Genomic DNA, 24,035 nt, shown 5'->3' on the forward strand with positions numbered 1-24,035 from the left:
AAATATATTTTAACTCGTTCGACATAGCTAATTAAATACTTAATATTCCTATAGGCAAAGCTCCATGCAAATGAAAAGGATGGATGCGGTTTGCCATTGTTTTATCAGCTCGGCGGAATGCCGATAACGGGGATCGTGGGACTGCTCGTTTAGCAATCGCGAGAAAATCCATGGAAGCGGAGGAGAATTAACGAGCATCGTACTACGCGATTGTATTTGTTGCCGTTATCCAATTGTAAAACGATATGATCAAGACAATTATCTTGAGTTAAATGATCTATGAACAAATATTTGCTGTGATCCAAAAGAATTCAATTTTGAATTTCAAATTTTAATCGCACTGTAATTTATTTTTTTCTAAGAAATAAAAAATATATAGACATATTTACGCGCTGAGATATTCAATTACTACAGTATTAATTTTTACATGTTTTTCTATAATTGATATTTTATATATAATATTATTATATATTATAATTAATTTATTATACACAGAAAAAAAATAAGTGTCAAATCAAAACTTATATACTTAAACTAACGCGTTCATTGTTTCGTATATACGCAACAATTTATAATCTTCTTAGAAGAATTTAATAATTTTAAATTTCAACAATATTATAGTCTTATTTTAATATTGTAATTGTCACCTCAAGAATATATAATTATTTAATTCTACTTTAAGAAAATAATAATCTTTGATTTAAAAATATTATTTTCTATCCAACATTGTTTCTTTTCCATTCAAGGAAATTAAATCTTAAATCATAAGAATATATTTTTCTTGATTGAACTATATAAAATGGCTTCATTCAAGTAAGCAATTATTCAAGCAATTATATTTTTCTTTAATGAGCGCAATATAATCTCATTTCAAGATTTCCATGTTAAAACTAAATATATTTTCAAAACAAGAATGCCCTTTTTTTCTGTGTATATCTTTCTACAAAACTAGTGTCAACATGAAATTAAAAAATGTAGATGTAAAAGTATGATCAAGATTTTTAAAAAATTATGAAAATATTACACACGTGATTAATATATTAATATGCGAACGAATATTTAATTAGATTGATGCATTTGCTTCTCATATTACTTAAATCTGCATATTATATCCGCGTGAGAGAGTTTCAATCTTAAAAATTTCTATTGATTTAAAAATAATTTTATAAAAAAATAAAGAGATGCACAGAAAAAAAATAAGTGTCAAATCAAAACTTGTATACTTAAACTAACGCGTTCATTGTTTCGTATATACGCAACAATTTATAATCTTCTTAGAAGAATTTAATAATTTTAAATTTCAACAATATTATAGTCTTATTTTAATATTGTAATTGTCACCTCAAGAACATATAATTATTTAATTCTACTTTAAGAAAATTATAATCTTTGATTTAAAAATATTATTTTCTATCCAACATTGTTTCTTTTCCATTCGAGAAAATTAAATCTTAAATCATAAGAATATATTTTTCTTGATTGAACTATGTAAAATGGCTTCATTCAGGTAGGCAATTATTCAAGCAATTATATTTTTCTTTAATTAACGCAATATAATCTCATTTCAAGATTTCCATGTTAAAACTAAATATATTTTCAAAACAAGAATGTCCTTTTTTTTCTGTGTATTTTTTTCATAATATAAAACACTTGATCAGATAATGTGTATTTAAAATATCACACACACACATTTATAATGACTATTGCAAATTCAAGCCGTTAGTAAAAGTTCTCTTAACGTGTAAAAAATTTATAATTGAATGTCGTTATCGAAATGATTCACTTTCAAGTCCACCTGTTAAGAAACGGACATTGGCATCCGGTTATTGCACTGCACACAATAGAGAATATGAGCCATGTTGAAAATGACTCATCTATTTCATTCGGAGTGAACATACAATCGACTACTCTAAAAGTCGATTGTCTTTGACGGCAGCAAGGCTGCTCGATTAACTTTTCATCGATCTCTAGCAGCATGTCATTAGAGAAAAACATGTTTGCAATTAAAAACAAAAAAGAAGCCTGCAATTAGCCAATCGAACGCCTACATCCGGTCATCGCTCTGCGCTGGATAACCGTCCTTGATTAATTTTGCGAATTTTATCCGTCATAATGTACAAAGAAATCGGCGAATTTATCGAAGGTTAATTCAACTTTTTGACCGATCTATTCTTTAAGCACTCAACAAGAGATATTATTCTGAAGCAAAGATGTCAAATTGCGGACAACAGCACGCTTACAACATGTGAAGGATGCTTTTCTAAAAAATCGAATAAAATGCATGTTATTATTTTTTATTCATAAAATCGATAGTAAATATATATAACGATAAAGTAGAGATAACGACGATATTGACGATAAACTTAACTGTATTTATGCGGTTGTGTGATAGGGGAGTGTGCGAGTGGGGATGTAACGATAAATGAGATGATAAAGTGAGAGAGCGCAACTTTTTTTCTCTTCCTTGTCTTTTTTTCGGTGATTCTAAACTTCTCAAGAATGCCGCGGTGGAAAAGCAACGGAAGCCGCGTGGAAGCCCGAGTATTCGCGGGATGAGTTAACAGTATCATACCGATACGATCCCGATGCAACTATCTTGCCGCGGCGGTACCCACGGCGAGAAGGAACGATCGAGCGAATAGCGGCCGTGAAATCGCGATACGAGACGATACTTCGTGTCCGTATAGAATGATTAGAGAACGAAGAGAAGTGATTCTCACGCGACTCGCTTGATTAACGGCCTGTTGTTTTTGTTTTGCTCATTTTTCTTTGTATGATTATTTGTTTTCTTTTTTTTGCACCGAGAGAGGCGCGGACATATTAAGATGAAAATGGCTTAATCTTCACTTCAACAATTAATTGTAATAATTTTTAATTTGATATAATATAAAATATTAATTTCAGCGGGGATCGAAGTTACTTATTAGGAGTTTAATTTAAAGTTAAGAAAGTTGATAAATATTTTATTCCGACATTCAACGGATGATGATAATTAGAATATCAGCAGAAAACTCTCTCCTTCTCTTCATTATATTTTACACTTGTTAATGCCAATAAATTGCATTGTAATTAGTATAAAAACATCTCTATGAGAAAATATCTAAAGGAACCTTCACAATATCCTCGATCGTGCAACTAAGATGTCGGATAAGATATCCCTATTAAATGAAGCCTTTGATGAAGTTGTTGAAGATGTAGATCGTTATTGATATATCAACGCATACCGGGTTGCGAGTACACGTCGGCTTTTAATGCAGACGTTGAATCGCTTCGATAGATGTTCGCAGATGGAACTAATGAAAGAAATGCAGACACTTTTTTTTTTACTGACGGATACGGGTGTGCATCGCATAGCTCTCTTCCGTAATTTATGCGGAATGCAGTCTTAGGGCGCCACGCGGAGCCCTTATATAATGAAACCATAGGAAGTTGCACTTTTAATTATATCTCGCGCGAGCGTTCAGTTGTTAATGAAACTTTACGTGATTTCATTAACAGTTAAACGTGCCTGCAATTGAATTGCGTAACTCCGTACATTTAACTGTTAACTATGTAATCGTCACGCGCGAACGTGATGCTGGTATCTTCAATCTAATTTTCACATGTTAATCATCGAAATATATGCTTGATCGCGTTATATGCAACGCGATCAAGATTATAGAATAATTTCATATCATTTTGTGACAATTATGTATTTGCGACATAAACGTCATTTATATTGTAATTGTTTCATTTATTATAATTTTTCTATAATATAAATATTATAATAATTTATATTATATTAATTTAATTTATAATAATTTATAATCTATAATATATAATAATTTACTATAATTGTTTCAGTTACTTTACAACTCCGCATCTAGAATGATAAAATAATAGACATACTATATAATATACATACATGTGAAGTGTGTGTATTGCTACCAATATATATTTATCTAGCAAGAAAATGATTTTTATAAATTGTATCACAATTCCTCTTTTTTCTCTCTCTTTTCATATACAAATAAAAGACATGAGCAATTTACAAATCTTATAATCACTAATTTATTATGATAATTCTCAAAAATCACGTATTCCATTATGAAATATAAATTTATATAAATTAAATATCATAAAATAGAATTATATAATTGCGCAATATTTTACACTTTCTCTTTAATAATTCACATATTTATATGCGCGAATTGTCTAAAAATAGTTAAAGTATTGCCATAAAACTATTCATTAACAATTAGCATGATAATGTACTTCATTTATACTTTATTGACACGTCTCTGCTGATTTTCTTCTTGAGTATTTATATACATACATCGCGATACATACACACACACACATTTTTTATTACACCGATCAACGGTGGCAGATACGGAGATGACGAGGTCCTGATCTCCGATAAAGCTGCGTCCACATGAGAAGAGGCGCGGGATAGAGAAGAACGAACATGTGGGTGAAGGCTGGAGGGCTCTCCAGGATGTGTCGAAAGTGAAACTCAAGGCCTCGTGCAGTCTTTCGTTGTGTATATGCATGTATATGCATGACCATTGTCCGCCCTCATACGGGCTCGATCATGGTTCACGATAAGTTTCGATCTAGGTCCTTGGAGGCTTTGCTTAATGATCGTGGATTCTTGGAAATGTTATTAAAAAATGTGAACCGTAGAAGTGCAAAACCTGAGCAAGCCCGTCAACGTGCTCTTTTTGTGTTTCTCTTTTTGAGATCCTCCGCTTCCGATTACTCTCTTTGATCTCATACAATTAACAGAACATGATCCTTACACTACGTGCTTGTGCGTACTCGGTAGGAAGCACGTAAGAACTATACATACTAAAAAATATTAAATTATATTTTTAATAAGATAATATATGCACAAATAGTAATGCATTTCTTTATTTCAAAAGCAAATTAACGTTGCTATTTTTATTTTAAACATTGAAATTATTTGACACATCGAATCTATGTTGCCACATTTTGATAATATGTTTGAGACTTTGCTTTTCAATGAACAGAATACTTACGCAAATTGAAGCATATCAGATTAATAATCGGTGCTACGCAACCATACTCAAGTAAGACTGGAAAGACAAGATTGCCGATTATGGTTCCCATTCTTCCTACTATCATTTCCATACTTACTGCCATGGCTCTGATAAATAAATATAAAATTGAACACATTACTGCATTAATTGTCTATTTTCTTTAAGCGAGCGCAAATAATTTTATAAATTTAAATGACAAACCTCAAAGATGTGGGAAAAAGCAAAACAGTCGCGCCAATTATAATATTATAACCTTTGTTAAATAATCCGACGTATAAGCACGTAAGTATAAGGGTAACTAATGTATTTGTAGACCAGATTAAGGATATAGAACACAGAAGCGCACATCCGTAGCTAACGACTGTATTAAGGATTAATTATAAAAAAATTAGTATAGTCTATTTTTCTCTTTTGTTTTCTTCTAAATAATAGTAGACGATTTATGTAAATGGAAAACAACTTACGTGAAAGATATTTGTGTTGGAGGTAATTAACGAAGATGCTGGCACAGAATATACAAAAACTAGAAACAACTGATACAATAATAGTGTCAACGTATATTGAATCTGCTATAACAATCTGAAATAATCAATTTATTAAACAAAGAACATGATAAAATTTTAAAAGTATAAAGATATAAATATTTTTTTATATTTAATGATACGACATTTTTCAAATTGACTTTTTTTATATGTATACTAATATACACATCTATCTTACTTTCTCACAATTTGACATTTCCTCCAATGCAACAGTTATATTTTCTTTTGCAGATGTCGAAATATCTAGTATTTCGCAAAAAGTAGGATTACTTATGTTAGTATTAAGGCTGTTAAAGTTCTCTATCGTCGTAAAGAGCTGTGGTTGCCAGAGGCGAAGGGTATTTAAACTGTAAATATAACGAATATAGAAAACATTAATAAAAGTATCACAATAAAGTTAAAGATAAGTTGTTTAACATTCATTAAATAAATGAAGCGTATAAATGTGAATCAAAATAAAAAATATAATCCATAATTATTTAAATAATTTATGAATAATATTTGTATAATAATATTCTCATCGCAATTTAATCGTAACTTGCTTAGTCTGTGAATCGTCTTGCTTGTCGTTATCAAGATCTACGGCAATGGAAAATTTTCACCGAGTTCGATAATGCGAGAGAACAAAAAGGATGTTTAATTTAATTGCAAATTATATAATTAATCCGACAAACAACGCCGTTTTATATTTGCCATTGTTAGTCTGACATCCTTTAATTTAGTAGAAGCTTTTAGACTTTCCTGAAGCGAGGGCGATGTGTATTCAGCTTTATTTTCATCTCCGTTGATATCTTTAATTTAGTAGAAGAATTTAGTACATAGATCACATGATACATAAGATGTATGGAATCCGGAGCGATACGTATCCAGATAATAGAAATATATCTCACAATCAGCGAAACATGCAGAAACAAATGTGCGATATATCTTACGTGCACTGATAAGATCATAAATTTTCAAATCTGTCATTCAACCATCAGCGCGGCACTTGTACAACTAACCGGGGTTTTAAACTTTTACGAATGTGATGTGTGTTTTATTTTATATCTCGTAAAAAACATCGTACGATTGTACATATTCGTCATATATGAGAGATATATTCGCGCACACATTACGCTACTATTCTATTCTCACCATTCTGATAACTTTGATTTACGACATTGATGACAATGACCTTGCAGTCCTCCAGAATTAGCAATTATTATGCCATTAATAATAAAAAAATTGACTATGATATTATTTATGATTATTGCAAAAATATTCTATTTAACAATTGAATAAATAAATTAATAAAATTATATATATATATATATATATATATATATATATATATATATACTGGGTGTTAAAAAAGTCTGGACACGGTCGAATATCTCGATAAGAAAGAGTTTTACTAGAAAGTGTTTCAGACAAAAGTTGTATGGCTTCGAGGGGGACATAACATGGTGCGATTAGTTTGACTTTGAAGGGTCACCTGCAGGTCACGTCCAACTTTTTAAATGGGACACCTTATATGCTTTTACATATTCTTATAGCTCATCTCGAGAGCTTTCCAAAACACTATAATTAAGTTAGTTTTCATTAAGTACTTTCCGAGTTATGAGGCTTGAAATAATTTCTTAATTTTACATAAACTGTAAAATATCTAGTAAAATATTCATTTTTCTATTACCTTACCTTAATACTTTTATGTACAAAATAATGAGAGGAATCAATTGGTATAAAGAAAACACATAGTTGTTTTGAAGAAAAAATATGTAATTTGCAATTAACAATTCCATATTTTTTCTTAAAAACAACTATATGTTTTCTTTACACCAATTGATTCCTCTCATTATTTTGTACATAAAAGTATGAAGGTAAGATAATCGAAAAATGAATATTTTACAAGATATTTTACGGTTTATATAAAATTAAGAAATGATTTCAAGCCTTATAACTCAAAAAGTACTTGAGGGAAAAATATTTTATTATAGTGTTTTGGAAAGCCCTCGAGATAAGCTACAAGAATATTCAATAAAAAATAGAGGGTTCCATTTAAGAAATTGAAGGTGACCTTCATGTAACCTTCAAATAACTCTTCAAAGTCAAACCAATGATACCATGTTATGTCCCCCTCGAAGCCATACAACTTTTGTCTGAAACACTTTCTAGTAAAACTCTTCCTTATCGAGATATTCAACCGTGTCCAGACTTTTTTAACACCCAGTATATATATATATATATATATATATATATATATATATATTAATAATTAATACTCACCATAACATTCCACCGAATTGTATGGTAATCAATAACAATATACGCGGTAGATATGGGTTCAAGAACATAGGCTTCATCTGCTGAATTCCATCCTTTAAAGATTTTGTCTTATCTTGAGATTTTGATGTATGCGAATGCGATCGCTCTATAGTATTGTTTAAATTTATATCTCCCAAGGCATGTATCTGTATACATATAATAATATATAATAAAGAAAAGTATGAAATATTTCTTTCTTTTATTATCATCTGAAATTTTTTACTAAAGCTAGGACAATTATTATATATAATTATAATATATATGTATATGTGCTTACAGGATAATTATCCTTAGGCAGACCAGTATTTATACTGTAAATTTTTCTAAAGATTTCAAGTGCAGCTTTATTACAATTTTGTGTCATCAAAAACTTGGGGCTCTCCGGAAAGAAACAAAAGCAGGCGGCGCCTATTAACATCGGTAATCCACAGATGGATAGATATATTCTCCAAGAATTATAGACAAAAGCACCGTCTCCAAGAACAATTGACCATGGTTGAGGAATCACTAACCAAGCAAATACTAACCACAAATACAATATTAGAAGAAAATTAAATATTAGAAAGATTGATATATTAGATATATGAAGATATATATTAAATATATATTAGATATATATTGGATATATATGATATATATTAGAATGTGATATTTTAGATTACTTTCTAAATTTAAAAAGTAAATATATACATAAATTTGTATATAAATAAATTTATAGATTATATTGATTGATAATTGCTTATATAATCTTTTTGTAATATAAAGTTATTTTACCTGCATTAACTACACATCCGAACGAAACGGAGAAGCCGATAATAAGTGGAATTTTCGCTCTACCTTTATCTCCGAAAAATTCCGAACAATATGCCAGAAGAGTGGCATGCGGTCCACTTACACTAATGATAAAAATAAAACTGGCCGTTAATTCGATCGTTAAATAATTCTTAAATGACGATTCATTCGTTGCTTTTCTTCGAAAAGTTATTGAATTAATATAGTATAATGTAATGTATATATATATATTATATTTCTCTCACATAAAACCACTGAGAAATTTGAAGAACACAAGCGTCTCAAAATTTTGCGAAAAACCTGCGAGTATATTACAAATACTATCCGCTAAATAGCCGTATAATATAATCTTTTTTCTTCCTTTAACGTCAGCGAGATATCCCCACATAAAACCACTCAACACCATACCTATAGCACCATTTTGTATAAAACATATAACATTTTGTACATATGTATAAAACTATGATAGATTTTTTTATATCCTATTTTTTATCTCTTATTTTATATATCTTTTTATAATATAATAATTTCATCATATTGTTTCAATAAAATCTTAGTTAAAGTTTGAAAATCTTTCGAAACGTCATATTATCACTCACCCACATAGATGATGGCGTTTAAAAGTCCTTTGTCAAATAGTGACAATCGTAAATCGCACCCCGCCGATGGAAGTATCATCGACATATTAGCTGTATCTATACTAGAGCCCCATGAAATCGGGATAATCCCGATAATGAGAAGATATTGAAATTTTCCGATTCCAGCGGCAGAAATCGCCGTTTCGAAATCTGCCATTTTCTCATTTGGCACATCTTCAATCACAACTGTAAATATATATATTTAGATATATATAATATATATATCTAAAAAATTGCTATGCACTATATATATATATATATATATATATATATATATATATATATATTTACACGCATTTTAAATATTTTAATAGAAAAATAAAAATTAAAAAATTATCAAGAAGCTCGCGTTTGAAACTAGAAAGCATTTCTCCTATCTTTATAAAAGGCACTATAAAGTTTGCTAGATTATCAAAAATAAATCTTAATTATGTCACAGGTATATCTTCAGCAAAATCAACTTCTATTTGATCAATATTTATGAATTATGCACTTACTTGAATCACGTTGTTGAATCTTTTTCTCCTCAGACACGTCTATATTAGATGTGTTATTGTTCGACATCGTGTAATATCTATATTTTACGAGATATTATCAAAAAATTATTACGCAACACATGATCCACGATCGAAGCAATTTTCCAAATTTTCGATACGCACACGTCAAAAGGAGAGCTTGTTCTGCTACTATTGTAAGAGCAGTAATAACAGTGATAACAGCCGATAACACTTATATACAGCATGCATATTATAGGAAGATCCCTGAGCTGATGAAATCTGCTTTTGTTTTCAAAGACACATTTCCTCCCCGTCATCTTCCTGAGTTCATCTCGTTTGATTTCTCGCAAACTTTTTTATCACTTAAGTAAACTAGTACGCTCAACCTGTTGATTTACTGCGATCACGCCAACAATTTCGATATTTGAATCACACATCCATAATCAACATCTTCGTATATGTATATAATATTTTTAATATATATTTAACTATTTCTTTTTACTAATATGCATAAATTTTAGTTGGAATCTATAAAAATATAATAAAAAGAGAGAAAGAGAGAGAGAGAGAGTGTACACATTAATCTTTGTCATATAAACTAACGCAATCTTTCTCAGTAGTAAATTAATATTACATAATTAATATTAAATTAATTTTATATGCGTGTGCATGTGTAATAATTAAAACAATAGTATTAAAGATGATATTTATTGATTTTAGCATTGTAAAATAATTACATCGATCCAGTTTTAAAAATATCGTTCTTACCTTTATCCGTTTTTAAATTAGCTATATTTTTTTTACTTTATTCAGGTCAGTTTATTTTTGGTTTTAATCATATTCTTTTATTGCTCACCTTATAAATGTTATTTTATTTTTAATTTTTAATTTCTTTTTTATTTCTAATTTTATAAATAACAATACACACGAATATCGTTACTTCAACATTTTATTTAAATCACTTATATCCCAGCAAACACCAAATAACAGTTATATAACTGTTAGTTATAATTTCCCACTCAACAACATAACTGTTACATAACAGATATGTTATGTAACTGTTATATTGTTGAGTGGGAAATTATAACTAACAGTGATATAAATGTTACTTGGTGTGTTTGCTGGGATTATTTATATTATTATCTTCTCTTTGTTTCTTTCTTTCTCTCTCTCCCTCTTTTTCTCTTTTTATAATTCTTTTTATAATTTTGTAATAGTGGGAAATTTTTATATAAAGATATAATAATATATAAATGTAATATATGTGTATAAATTATAACTAAAATAATAATTAAAATCTTTCTGCAAAATTTATACGAATATATGTGATGTTAATAAATTAAACTATCCCAAAATATATGCGATGTTAATAAATTAAACTATCCCAAAAATATATGTGATATTAATAAATTAAACTACCAAATGATATTCCATTTTTGTTAGACGAAAAAGTAGCGCTAAAAGAAGAACCGTTAAATATAATTCTTAACGTTCTGTAGACTTTTATGAGTTATGATGTTCAAAGAATGAGGTAGTTTTTCTCCTATTGTTTTTTGTGTAACAAGCAGAGAATGTGAAAAGATTCTTCAAGTTTACGACTGCAGTTCTCTATAATTCGTAGGCTCAATTTTCACGATGCAAAATAAAAGGTTTGCAACTTAACTATTTCTCTTTTCTAGAAATTAAAAATTTCCAGAATCCTTGTTAAATCATAGATTGTTGTCTTTATCTCCTATAATATTTAAGAAAATCTTATCTTTCTAATCTTATATATATAGATAGTGTATTAAAGATTTTAAGTTTAACATTTTTACTCCTAATTGCTGCTAATCTACGATTGTTGTTCATATATACATACTCATAAATTATTCTATTAAACATTAAGATACTTTAAGATCTTGTATAATACATAACAAACTTTAACAAAGTATTTTGCGGATGAATCATAACAGATAGTCTGTAAATTTATAATTGTGATTTGATAAGAAACTGTGAAGAAAATTATATATTCTACTAAAAATTTTCTCAACTTTTAATTAAGCAGTGTTCATTACTATATTGAAACAAACTATTTTCTTTTGATAACTTTATTAAATTAATCAGCAAATAAATAACGAATTCATTAAAATAAAATTTCGAGATCATACAACAACAAATAGCCTCCATCTAACGCAGCCGGGTCCGTAGCTCTGTTGGGGCTCTGATATAATAATCAGGAATATTTTTAATATTCTAATAATTTTGAAAAAATTAGTTAATTAGAACAATTGGAATAATAACTATAAAAGGAACTTGGGGATGTGAAGTTGGAAGGACCCTGGAATTCTATTGAAAATTGAGTAATCCAAGGTATGTATAAGGAGTAATTACTTTAGACAAATCAAATCTCTCAAATTAATTAATTTTGAAATTTACAACTTACGTAACTTGCCAATTAGAATCAAATTTTCAATTCGTAATAATACTTCCTTCAAGTTCCACCTTATTGTATTGGAATTTAAGCAATTATCAAAGCGGTTCATTCCTTAGAAAAGACTTCTGGATCTCTTTATGTATATCTGAACCGCTCCACAGTTTTCCAGCGAGTGAGTCTCTTCGATGACTTATGGCTTCGTGAAAAGGCTGGATAGAAGGGAGGATCGACGACGGCGCACTCATCAATATCGGCGTTAGCCTATCGATTCATATGAATATTTTTCAATCGATCTTCCTGTATATTTCAATTTATTGAATGTTATTTTAACTTATTGAATGTTATTTAACATTCAATGGTATTTAACGTTATAGGAACTTCGATTCACGTCGACGTTGTGGGAAATAAAATAATACTGTCACACTCTCCCTAAACGTTATAAGAGATTAAAATTGCCCGATTGTGACGGAAGACTCATAATCATGCCTGAAATAATCTCTTACAATTCAATGGTCCTTTTTGATGGATGGATTTTCAGAGCGAAAGAGACGAATTTAGGTATTAATTGTCTAAAATATAAAATCTGCTTGAATCTAACATAGGAAATTTACTTTATACGCAAACTACATCGCAATATTTTAAGGTCATTGATGTAGTATTTCCCGAACGTTTTTACCAAATCTGTCTGTCAATTCTACAATCATTGATCCAATTATTCTCTTTACAAATGCTAGCCTTGAATAGCAAAGTGCTAATTTAGAAGAATAACCTTCGGCTTTGTTACTTAATTTCTTGGTTGGGTAATAAACCTCTGTCCCTGACATTAATGTCGACTGATTTTGTGTTATCAAAGTTAGCCTTGATCATTTGTCAGAGTATTTCTTTAACTGATTTTCGACTTTATATCGAAATTTGTCGATTTTTCCTATTCTTTTAATTCAATAATCGATCGAATCGTTAGACAAAATTTGGCTATTATCTTTGAAAAGCGTGATTACATGCAAAAGCTTCTCGACCATGATTTAGGTAGAAAGAGGAAATCCTGCTACCCTGCATGCGGTTCAGTGTCGAGATTTGATGAAATGTCACTTGAAAATTTTTCATAGATATATATCGTGTGCGTTAATTATCATCATTAATTTATAAATTATGTTTGATAAATTGATCTGCATGCTGTTCGTGAATGATTCATTGTTCATTCAAAAAATCTTTTCTACGTAAGTAAGTCGTAAATTTAACGATGAATCTAGGAGAATTGATTTCAGTCATAATTTTCCTCGAGATTCTATCATGCTATCTCTATCGATATGTACGTACATAAATCGCAAATTAAACGCCGTTCATCGATAGCTTTGTTCCTTTGTTGCATTCGATACAGGAAATCCTATATCCTCTTTCGATATCTGTTTATATGCTTATGGAGGAAAGCTTGGATGCATGTTACACGATTTCCAAGCATGCATTATTAAACGCGCAAATGATTATGTGACATAGTTACAATCATATAGGTGTCTGGCGTGATTAACTGTGATACATAGATAAACGTCAGGAAATTGTTTTCAGGATTGTATTGCAAATATAATGTTCAATTATATCTAGTAGAGTATAGTTGCATCACCTAATGCAATCTATTTGATCTTCTTGATTTATTCTAAATATTTGATAATTGCATATTTGTAGATAATAGTGTAATATTAAAATTTTTCTGATGCACAGAATGGTAAAGATACACAATATATTTTTCAAAACACATTTTTGGGATTGTATTGCAAATATAATATTCAACTATTATATAGGTCCTAGTAGGACATATTTGCATCACCTAATGCAATTTATTTGATCTTCTAGATTTATTCTAAATGACGATAATTGCATATTTATAGACAATAATGTAATATTAAAATTTTTCTGGTGCACAGAACAGTGAGAAGATACACAATATATTTTTTTAAATACATTTAAAATATTAAATATTTAAAATACAAATATGTACATGTAAAATAATTTAAAACTTGTATAAAATAAATTTGTTGTCAATTAATATTTATAATGTTATCTAATTCAAAGGTGTTTCATTACAGAATCATGAAAAATCTACTCATCCGCGGTGCTCTTCTGTGCAGCTGCATCTTGATCCCTTGAAGATGACTCAGCTTCATCAGAAGAGAGACGCTGATTACTTTTCAGTCTGCTAGATTCTCGAGCTTGTCGGTATGGCATTGACTGCATGTATTCGACCACCTTCGAAGAAAGAAAGAAAGAGAAAAGAAACACAAGGTTAGCGTATCGCAAAGTTCGTTTCACCGGAGTAATTAAAGTTTCCTGCATTTCAGCCGCGAAATCGACGTTGCGTAGCAAACGGCCTGCTTTTAGATCAATGATACTTTTATCGAACAAGGAGAAATAAAAATCGGCGTCCTTTTACTAAATGAAATAGGGTTAACATCGAACAACTCGTACGAAGCGTATGACCTAATGCTTACTATATCTTCGAGATCGCGTAAAGATGTTTAAAGCCGATAGAAATCGTTAATAATGGAGATGCATGTACATAAATGAGTTAAATAATTAATTAAGTGAAATAGTTGATTCGAATATATAGCATAGTTTTCAAATATTTCAAAATATTTCTAGCGATAATTTAATATCTTAAAAGAATCAAATATTTAAAATAAATAGAATAAATAGTTATTTGATTGAATATCATTTTTGAAAGAACATAGACTAGTGTAATTAATTATAATTTCTAAAAAAAGAGAAATTAAGTTTACAAATTAGCAAAAAATTTAAAAACAAATTATTAAAAGTTTTAAAATAGTAGAAAAGTAAGAGACATAAATTGCAACATAATTTGTGACGACATAATTACGTCAAGTATAGATTGTGTAGAAACGAAATAAAATTAATAAAAAAAAATGTATTGAAGCATAATCAATTGCACGTCGAAATATGAGATATGAGGAACAAACTCCACGATGGAACGAAGGTTTTGTGGAACAGTTTGATAATTAATTACACGCTTCACGGCATAAATCTCTTCTGTCTAGGTGTACATTAAGCGAATCGTTTTATATGGAGTGTTTTGCACGATCAATGTAGTCTATAATGAATGCGGCCGACATAATGAATTAATGATACACAACACTCGTGACTGATCATTGAACATGCTTCGTTTTCTGGTAAATGCAACAGGATTTAATTCGATGAATATATTGCTGCAATTCAAATAATTAAATACAGAGTGATTTCCATTTCTTTTAAAGATGTGTTGCATGAATGAAGAGTGAAAGAAGATTTATCCGAAAGCGCTCTATTTCTGATAGAAAGTGTCATAATAACATTATATTGTTGTATATATTATTATATGTATCTTAAACTCACTATATGTATAATATTCTAAACATTTACTTGAAAATATTACATATACGCAGATTAATTACATATATTTCAAAAGATTTTAAAATGTATAACCTGATTGTTGTAATCGAGGTAGCCTGTTAAAATCTCATATGCAATCAGACCACTAATGCTTAAAAGAAATATTCGTTGCAATAATATCTTGTTCAGAAACCATTTAAATTTAACCATGATGTAACTGAAATTTAATCATATAATTACACGCGAAGGATCATGCTAAGAGATAGAGAGAGAGGAGATTGATGTCTTACTTAATTTTATCAAACGACCTGTATATTGTCTAAAATTAATTTTTAAGTTAATACATTTTGCAAAGAGATAGCACTAAATATTTTCCTTTACTGTGTAAGCGAATGTAAACATTAAAATTTCTTGAAATTGCATTCTGCTATGAAGTTTGATTCATAGCATATAATTAGAGAGATTGATTAGTTAGATGACAAATTTCATTCAACAAAAAAAGGGAGAATTAATTATTTGATTAATAGATAACGAGGATAAAAAAAGTCGGGAATAGTAAAAAATTATTGATTTTTATTAATTTAATTTGTTCGTAAGATAGGAAATTTTTATTGCATTATGAATATCAATACGTGTATAAATATGTCAATAATTACAATGATAATACTATTTTAAATCAATAAAAAAAAGAACTTTTTTCACTATTTTTTAATCGATATTATAGAAAAGATTCTTTTATCTATTATCCAATTATTCCAAAATATATAACATACACATACAAACTCACTATATATGTATAAATTATATCTTTTTTCTCAAAATATGCTTTATTTTTAGAAGATATACAAATACTTTTATTAAAAATAATATATACTTTATATATAAAAATTTCATATAATTCTACATAATTCTTAATTTTTATAAAACTTGCAGAAAAATTGCAAAATATTTGTTTACATAGTACATCATAATATAACAGTGTAATAATATAGTGTTTATAAATCACTTTTCTTTCTAATTCTCAACAGACTCGACGCATACATCTCAACGTATATTTACATTTAATGCATATTTCGCGCCATCGTAGAAGATCAAGGGCCTGTTCTTTTTAGCTGCACTGCTGCACTAGTGCAACAAGTTAGAGTGAAAGAAAGTATGTTTGTCTCTTTCCAACTTATTGCACTAGTGCAGCAGTGCAGCTAAAAAGAACAGACCCCAAGTATCCCGCAACCGGAAGCGGGCTTCGGGTCACACTCGAGACTTACGACACCGCAATAAACACCGCGATACCTACAACCAATGAATACATTCTCGATCGGTAATTCCTCTTAAAAGCCGAATTCTCCGTACGACCCGCGATCTCAATTTCTCTATCATTCGCTCGTCGCAATTGACACTTCCGGCGTAATCGCGGAATCGCGCGGGCGAAAATACAAAAGTGATTACCGCGTCAGCCATCCAGCTTCCCCTCGCGGCCGCCAGGCGTCGCCAGCGGTCGTGGCGTCCGGTCGATAATACGACGGACGGAAGGAGGCGCTCTCTCGATTCTCGCGTAGGTCGGACTCGTCGGAGCAGTATCGAGGGTATACGGGGGCCTCGACGCACCACGACGGGGCAGGTAGGTTTTCCTTCGCGCAGCGAGACGGGAAAGTCGTCCGGGGACGCCATCGGAGCGCGCCGATAGAGGCCAGACGCCGGGCGGAGCGATCAGGTGACGCGAGCGCGCGATCATGTCGCGTTGGATCGCGCGACGACGACGGGCCGCCGCGTAATCGGTCGCGCGATCAGTCGCTTACGCCCGCGGCACGTTTCCCCGCGACAGCAGCGTCGTCCGAACATGCGGGCGGCGCGGGACGACGGGCACCGAGCGACAACCGAGGAGGCTCCTTCGAGGAACTGTCAGGGGGATCGTCGCCACCGCCATCGCCGCCGACGCCGTTACGCGTGAGTCAGTGCGAGACCGGACGGAGGCGACGCGCACGCAAAATGGCTTCGGGCGACAATGTGGACGTGATCGAGGTGGTCGAGACGACGAGCTTCCCCGGGTCGGCGTCGCAGCCCGCGGTGGATCATCTCAGGCCGGATCAGTCCACCGCCGAGGAAGATTGTGAGTGCACCCACGTCCCGAGCTCGCTCGTCTTCCCCTCCCCGTCCCTCTTCCCTCTTCCCTTCCCCCCCCCCTCCCCCCTTCTACGTGGGCCTCCGAGATACCCTCGTTCCAGCGCCGTGACCCTAACCTATAACCGCGATCACGAATGACACGAATGCGCCCTGTCGGATATCGTCGTTCCTCGCTCGAGAGCGATTTGTTCGCGTTCGATCGAATATTCATGCTCGTCTGTCTTATCGGATCTTCGCGCGAGCGTGGATCGAAGCGATCGAAGATCGCGGCCGATCCGTTGCCTCGCGATCTGACAGCTAATGGGTGTCACCCGACCTAGAAAGCGCGAGACACGTTGGAATCCGTGTCGGCGTCTAGCGAGGAACGCTGGTCTCCGGTTAAAGCGCATTCCGCGTGTAAGTCGGAATAATTCTCCCCGCGCTTCGATTTGCGAAACGATCGATCGACCTTTGACAGTTTTCCCATTATCTCGGTGTAATCTGTAAAATTTTCCTGGAGAGGGTATTTCATGCATTTTACGAGTTCGCGAGATGGAAAATCCATCGTAAATGAGCGATTTTGTAGATTGTGGATTGCTCGCGATTTCATAGCTGATAATTATTGATTACAACGTCGACTTTTTCGTTCCCTGGCTTCCGAGAAAAATTTTAAACGCTGTCTAATTCGACTTAAATTGCATTAAAGTTATCGCGTCACCGTTAAAAGATCCTGATGACACACAAACGAATAACATGGCCAGGAAATCCGTGTCGTAACGACGCTTTATCATTGAAATGGAAATTAGTTTTTAACACACACACACACACATACAAATATATATATATATTGTTGCATAGCATACATATAGAATGGAATATTATCTTTATTTACTCTGGAATTCTTTCTGAAACAAAATGTATTCTATATTTTCTTTTTTTTTTTTACTGTTCTGCATTACGTAATTATGAAAGTCTATACATGTTTTACATCAAAATATTAGTTTTCTGAAAAAAAAAAGAAATTCAATTCTCTTTTATAAAAATATATAAACATGTATAAGAAATCTTATTTCTCAATTTTATTTTAGATTCTGCTTTATATCGGAATTTTATTTAAGAGAACGGAATACTTAATTATTAAAATATTTAATTTATTAAGTTAATTAAATAATTTATTATTATTATAATTATTTAAATATTAAATTTATTAAGCGATTTCTCTCGAGAAAATTTTTGAAACAAGATATTTCCTGATTTTAGAATACACTGTCAAAGTTCATGGAACCTCCATACATTCATGAAATTTTAATATGAGTCAGAGTGGCAAGAGGATTAACAAGGACAAGTTTCAAGTCAAAGCCATCGACCGAATAGCGAGCGTTTCGTCTTCGCGTTTCGTCTTTCATCGTGAATTCCGTACGAACGTTGATTTCGCTTCGTATAATCTACACGTGATAATGCAACGAGCGTAATGATGGTGTGACTCGACGCATTGCGATTTGTTTGCTACGATTTCAACCTGACAACTCGTGCCATTTGACAGCTGATATCAGAAGAAGAAGGGGGGAGAGAGGGGGGAGCGGGATAGCACGTGGAAACTGATTCTGAAATTCGCGTGGGCTCCAACGCGATCGTGATATCGAGATAACGCCATCGTTATCAGAATCGCGAGTTGACATCTCTCTCTTTCTCTCTCGCAGGAATTGACTTTTTTCTATTATCTAGAAAATAACTGATCTAGGGAAAAGTGGAACGCGTGTTAGAAAATGCCATTCTATATATCTGGACTGTTTCTTTTGTTCAAAAAATAGCGGCGTCCGTCTCTTGTCGAGAGAAAGCCTTTTTACCGTTTAGAAAACCTTTCCGCGCTATTATTCCGCGTTTATTTGTGTATGTCATATTTATATGTGTGAATAAGGAATTAGCTTAGACTGTATTTACTATGATAGCTTTATTTTGATGGAGGAAATTACGTCAGTGTGTATTTTAATTAATCCTACACATGTTTAAATTATAAAACGCCGTATTACTCAACTTTAGCTTCTTCACACTTTTAGGGATATTCAGATATTTCCATTCGAATAAATGTAATCGTAAACACCATATATGGTTAAATTTCTTCATATTCTTGAGCGTGTTGTATAATATACAATATTATTCGAAACATCTTATTTTTCTCTGAGTTTTCAATTAAATTAAGTTGAGAAATTATAAATGAAAGAACATTTATACACCTCGATGAGGAATTTAATTGATTCAAGGATACAAGGATTCAAGGTTTGAGTAAAAGATGTTTACGTAATGCAATTTATTTTGCTTGTCTGGAGGGAAGATAGCTCACACGTTTTTTTTCCGAGTCATGTGTAAAACATGGTTGTTTATAATGCAGACATTCTTTTATATAGATGTATAAAATCCGCGTATTATTATGCACAATTTTTTTAAAATTCATTAATGATGTTTCGATAACGACGCTTTCATTGGCGCCGATTCGTGTTTTCGTTGTTGGAAAAACATCTCTCAACCGAACAGAGAGCGCCGCACGCGTTCGAGTCAAGTAATGGAAGATGAGAGTTAAAAATAGAAGGCTAAGTAAGGACATCTCGCCTTGCTCCCTTATTCTACAGTCTGTCCTACAGGGACCCTTTTTTTACTCGATATCGCGAATCGCATCATTTCCTTACACGTGTCGTTTTTTCCCCCAACATCAGTCTCGATGGCTGCTCGCGGTAATTTAATTCATAATCCATTATTCCAAGATTCACCCAAAATAATAAATTTATTTGCGACAAATCAATCGTGACGTAAACTCGAAATTGCAGTTTATTTTTTTGGTTTTAAATTTAGCATGTTACGTATATAATTCTTTATTATAATGAAAAATTAATATTAAGTATTCTTATTCTTCGTGCACATGTGACTTGTTTGCAAAATAGTGGGAGTGAATAATACCTCCCATTCTCGGGTTAGATATTTTTAGATCAAATGCATCTATAGATATTCGCGCATCATGTATATCGGCTCCGAGAAGAATTTTTGTAACAAATAGTTTGACGGTTGTCTAGCCATTAAGATTAAATGCAAGGTTAATAACGTAATATAATTTTTTTGTTCGGCGATAACATTGCCGAGATTTCAGAATCAACAGTCATAAGTGTATTCGAGCTAACTCAAAACTGGAAAACATTATTGACACCTTTTATAGATATTAAATTATATAACATAGAGATAATACGTAATGCAGACAGATAATATCGCTACTATCAGTAAAACTGTAGACAAATAGAATGCCAACAAATTTTAAGAATTAATTACATTTAGTTATAATACTAAATGTGTAATATGTAGACTATAGAATCGATCACACATACACACATATACATTAAGAATTTCTGCCTTCAATACATATAAATTTTGATAATGATTAAATCTTTTATGATTTAATCATTATCAAAATTTATACATATTCCACTTTGAAAAAAACAATTTCAGTCTGATAAATCGATCGTATAAAAAAGCCATTATGTCTCGCGTATCTCTTTAGTATCTAATAAAAATATTCGCGTTTCTGAAGGATATCTTAAAAACTGCTGATTTCATTGATCACAGTTCTTTCAATTTATTACATATATTGATCTTATACAAAAACTGCGTAACACATGTGTATGTACAAATATTATAAATCTAACTTTGTTAATGTGCAAAACGGTCATTTAATAATAATGCTTATATATTTATGTAAATTATATATTACATATTATATATATAAAATTATTAAACGATTGAACGTATTTCAATATTTATGATTCTGTTGAGATAAATAGCAGCATTTGATTATTCTATAAATAACTTTGCATTTCATGTAATTTTCTTTTTTTGATATTGCATCGCATTATCTAGTATATGCATTGTTAATTATCAGAATACATACTTTAGTTATACATACATTATACTATAACGCGACATAATTAAAATCTCTTTTGCAGATAAATCGATTGGGGAAAAAACAACAGCATTTGATGTAAGTATTGATCTTTCTGTACTAAACAATTGTTACCATCACAATATTTTTCGAAAAGATGCACCCTTCCATTCTATTAAAGGATACATTTTTTTTATTTCAATATTTAATTGACATAATAAAACGTTATTCGTTTAAATAATGATTAGCGATTAATGCAGTAAACAAAAATTGCTGGTATTAATAACTCAAGAAATAGAGCGTAATTTGCCTGAATTTTTTTTCTAGAGATGTCTTTCATGCTATTATATCGATTTTAGTTTTACACCACTTATTGCTTGCATATTCATTATAAGTGGTATGTACGGATCTGTATCATACTGTATAATATTTATATGTATTCTCATATCTAGTTTTCACTTTACTCAATTTCAAAAAGAAAGCACTAATAAAAAAAGTTGCTCCGATTTATAATGTGCTGCATCTTATTATATTTTTCCTCTTTCCTATTAACTTGCTCTACTTTTACACTTACATTCATATATAGTACTTATCGTAAATCGTGATCGCTTATATTACAATGCATTTGATTCCTGTTCCATAAGCACATTTTGTATGAACGCAGACATTATATTAGATTAAATTAGATTTTAAATAAAACTGAAAATTTAGCACTAAAAATGAAATAAACTCATAAATAAAGGATATAAATACGAACAATAATCTAGAGATAGTACATTATTTAAAAAAGTATTATCTCTTGAAGAGAATAAATCAATACGGATTATAGTCTGTTTCTTTATTCTTCTCTTTACAACTGGTGGCACCAAATATAGCTTACGTTTACCCACGAAATCATTTCTATTTTTGCGATGAGCAAATCTACCCGTCATCGGCAATTTATACACGAGCATCCAGGATCGATTCTTGCACACTTGCGAAATTCGCGAAGAGTCAAATTGCGCGCAAGATGGGTTTTCGAATTTACCATCTGTTCTTGTTACTATGGTCAACGAAACATGCTCATAGAATCAACAGAAAAGAGAAATCAATACATATTATCGTTTTGTAAGAATAATAATCACGGTTATATTATGATGATCATATTTTTGCGAAACATACGACCGAATATAATAATATCATTTTTATCAACGAAAAGCAAAGCTTAAATAAATTCTTTTTTTTTCTTGATATAATAATTTATTTATTTGAATAATGAATTACCAACAATAGCTTTGGATGCTTTCTTTTTATACATATACTGTGACGCTAAAAAAATATCGTATATATTGCGAGTAACACGATTAAACTAATTGGAATGTGTGACTAATTAAATCTTCCGATGCATTCCAGATTAAATTTAAAATAATTATTCACATATGACTTTCCTTAAATATTAGCAAAGTTCAGTATTAGTAGAAATCTCACTGAGATAACAATGAAAAATCACTGATAACCGATAATCACAGTTTTCCTTGAATACACGTTCAGTGTTAGCAAGAATGTGCTAATATACTGTCAGTGATCTTTGCAGAGTTTAGTGGTACAACATGGTATCACTGGCGGCAAGACCCCCGTGGGGGTATCGAGAAACAAATCGGAACGAGAGAGAAAGATTGGACATCGAAGAGTTGGAGTGGGTGGTGAAATCACATATAAAAAGGTAAGTAAAAATATGCCAGTATAGCATATTTTTAATAGATGATTTCTTTAGATTAGATTTTTCGCTTTGTAATCGAAGTTAAAGGGTATCATTAACGAAAGAATTAATAAGCTTACATTACTCCGTTTGCGCTATTATGTCGAATAGTAAGCGGTTTTTTTGACATTGATAAATATCATGCTTATAAACAGGAGAAATATGCTACTTATCTAGCTATCGATGAAAGAGTGCTTATTATATCGCACATACATGTTTAATAATTTAATCAGACAGTTTAGTACATGAGATATCAAACTTTCTTTATTAAATAGTATGAGACATTACTGTGTTATAGCCAGTACTATTGCAAATGTGATAGTTTTATGGGATTAAAAATAATAATAGCTCTAATATATACATGTTAATTTTAAATACGTTCCATTTTTATTATATAGATTCAAACGACGCAAATTATGGGATCTATTCAGTTGGGCATACAGCATGCTGTCGGTGGCCTTGCAAGTAAACCAGAACGCGATTTATTAATGCAGGACTTTATGACGGTGGAGACAACGAATTTCCCTAGTGAAGGATCAAATCATACTCCGGCCCATCATTTCTCGGAATTTAAATTTAAAAATTATGCACCCATTGCATTTCGTTATTTTAGAGATCTCTTTGGCATACAACCGGATGATTTTTTGGTGAGACAAATCATTCTCTCTG

General features: G+C 31.4%; 2 protein-coding genes, 1 long non-coding RNA gene and 1 pseudogene across 13 annotated transcripts in view; 1 reads left to right on the forward strand and 3 right to left on the reverse strand.

Moving 5' to 3' along the window:
• Positions 1 to 3,834: 3,834 nt before the first annotated feature.
• Positions 3,835 to 10,284, reverse strand: LOC145961711 (uncharacterized). The gene is made up of 11 exons (XM_083082151.1): positions 9,816 to 10,284; positions 9,280 to 9,504; positions 8,926 to 9,088; positions 8,663 to 8,784; positions 8,166 to 8,410; positions 7,850 to 8,034; positions 5,763 to 5,931; positions 5,507 to 5,621; positions 5,244 to 5,403; positions 5,022 to 5,149; positions 3,835 to 4,830 (listed from the first exon to the last, which is right to left on the reverse strand). The coding sequence occupies exons 1-11, from the start codon at positions 9,880 to 9,882 to the stop codon at positions 4,778 to 4,780; spliced, it is 1,632 nt and encodes a 543-aa protein (XP_082938277.1). The 5' UTR covers positions 9,883 to 10,284; the 3' UTR covers positions 3,835 to 4,777.
• An 840-nt stretch (positions 10,285 to 11,124) lies between these two features.
• On the reverse strand, positions 11,125 to 13,088 carry LOC145961712 (uncharacterized). Its single transcript, XR_014435692.1, has 3 exons — positions 12,905 to 13,088; positions 12,238 to 12,797; positions 11,125 to 11,547 (listed from the first exon to the last, which is right to left on the reverse strand). It is a non-coding gene; the product is annotated as an uncharacterized LOC145961712 (long non-coding RNA).
• A 1,219-nt stretch (positions 13,089 to 14,307) lies between these two features.
• On the reverse strand, positions 14,308 to 17,707 carry LOC145961742 (uncharacterized; annotated as a pseudogene).
• Positions 17,107 to 24,035, forward strand: part of Pip5k59b (Phosphatidylinositol 4-phosphate 5-kinase 59B) — a 34,409-nt gene continuing 27,480 nt past the window's right edge. For 7 of the 11 annotated variants that reach the window (XM_083082204.1, XM_083082199.1, XM_083082205.1 and 4 more), the window contains exons 1-4: positions 17,107 to 17,713; positions 21,693 to 21,727; positions 23,202 to 23,330; positions 23,765 to 24,013. In XM_083082204.1, the coding sequence (XP_082938330.1) occupies positions 17,593 to 17,713; positions 21,693 to 21,727; positions 23,202 to 23,330; positions 23,765 to 24,013 (534 nt within the window). In that variant the 5' untranslated portion in view covers positions 17,107 to 17,592. Of the gene's footprint in view, positions 17,714 to 21,692; positions 21,728 to 23,189; positions 23,331 to 23,764; positions 24,014 to 24,035 lie in introns of all 11 variants that reach the window. The other 4 variants (XM_083082207.1, XM_083082209.1, XM_083082210.1 and 1 more) reach the window with 3 other exon arrangements.

The sequence above is a fragment of the Camponotus vicinus genome, unplaced genomic scaffold, assembly GCF_025532165.1.
Source record: "Camponotus vicinus isolate PSW18456_S1 unplaced genomic scaffold, iyCamVici1.0 SCAF_11, whole genome shotgun sequence".
In the NCBI taxonomy this organism is placed as follows: Eukaryota; Metazoa; Arthropoda; class Insecta; order Hymenoptera; family Formicidae; genus Camponotus; species Camponotus vicinus.

Excerpts from the sequence above, each read along its gene's own strand:
- LOC145961711 (XM_083082151.1), bottom strand. The coding sequence starts at position 9,882 with ATGTCGAACAATAACACATCTAATATAGACGTGTCTGAGGAGAAAAAG. Across the intron at positions 8,785-8,925 it reads AAATTTCTCAGTGGTTTTAT|TGTAAGTGGACCGCATGCCA; the intron begins GTGAGAGAAATA and ends TTTTATCATTAG. Across the intron at positions 5,622-5,762 it reads AAATGTCAAATTGTGAGAAA|ATTGTTATAGCAGATTCAAT; the intron begins GTAAGATAGATG and ends TGATTATTTCAG.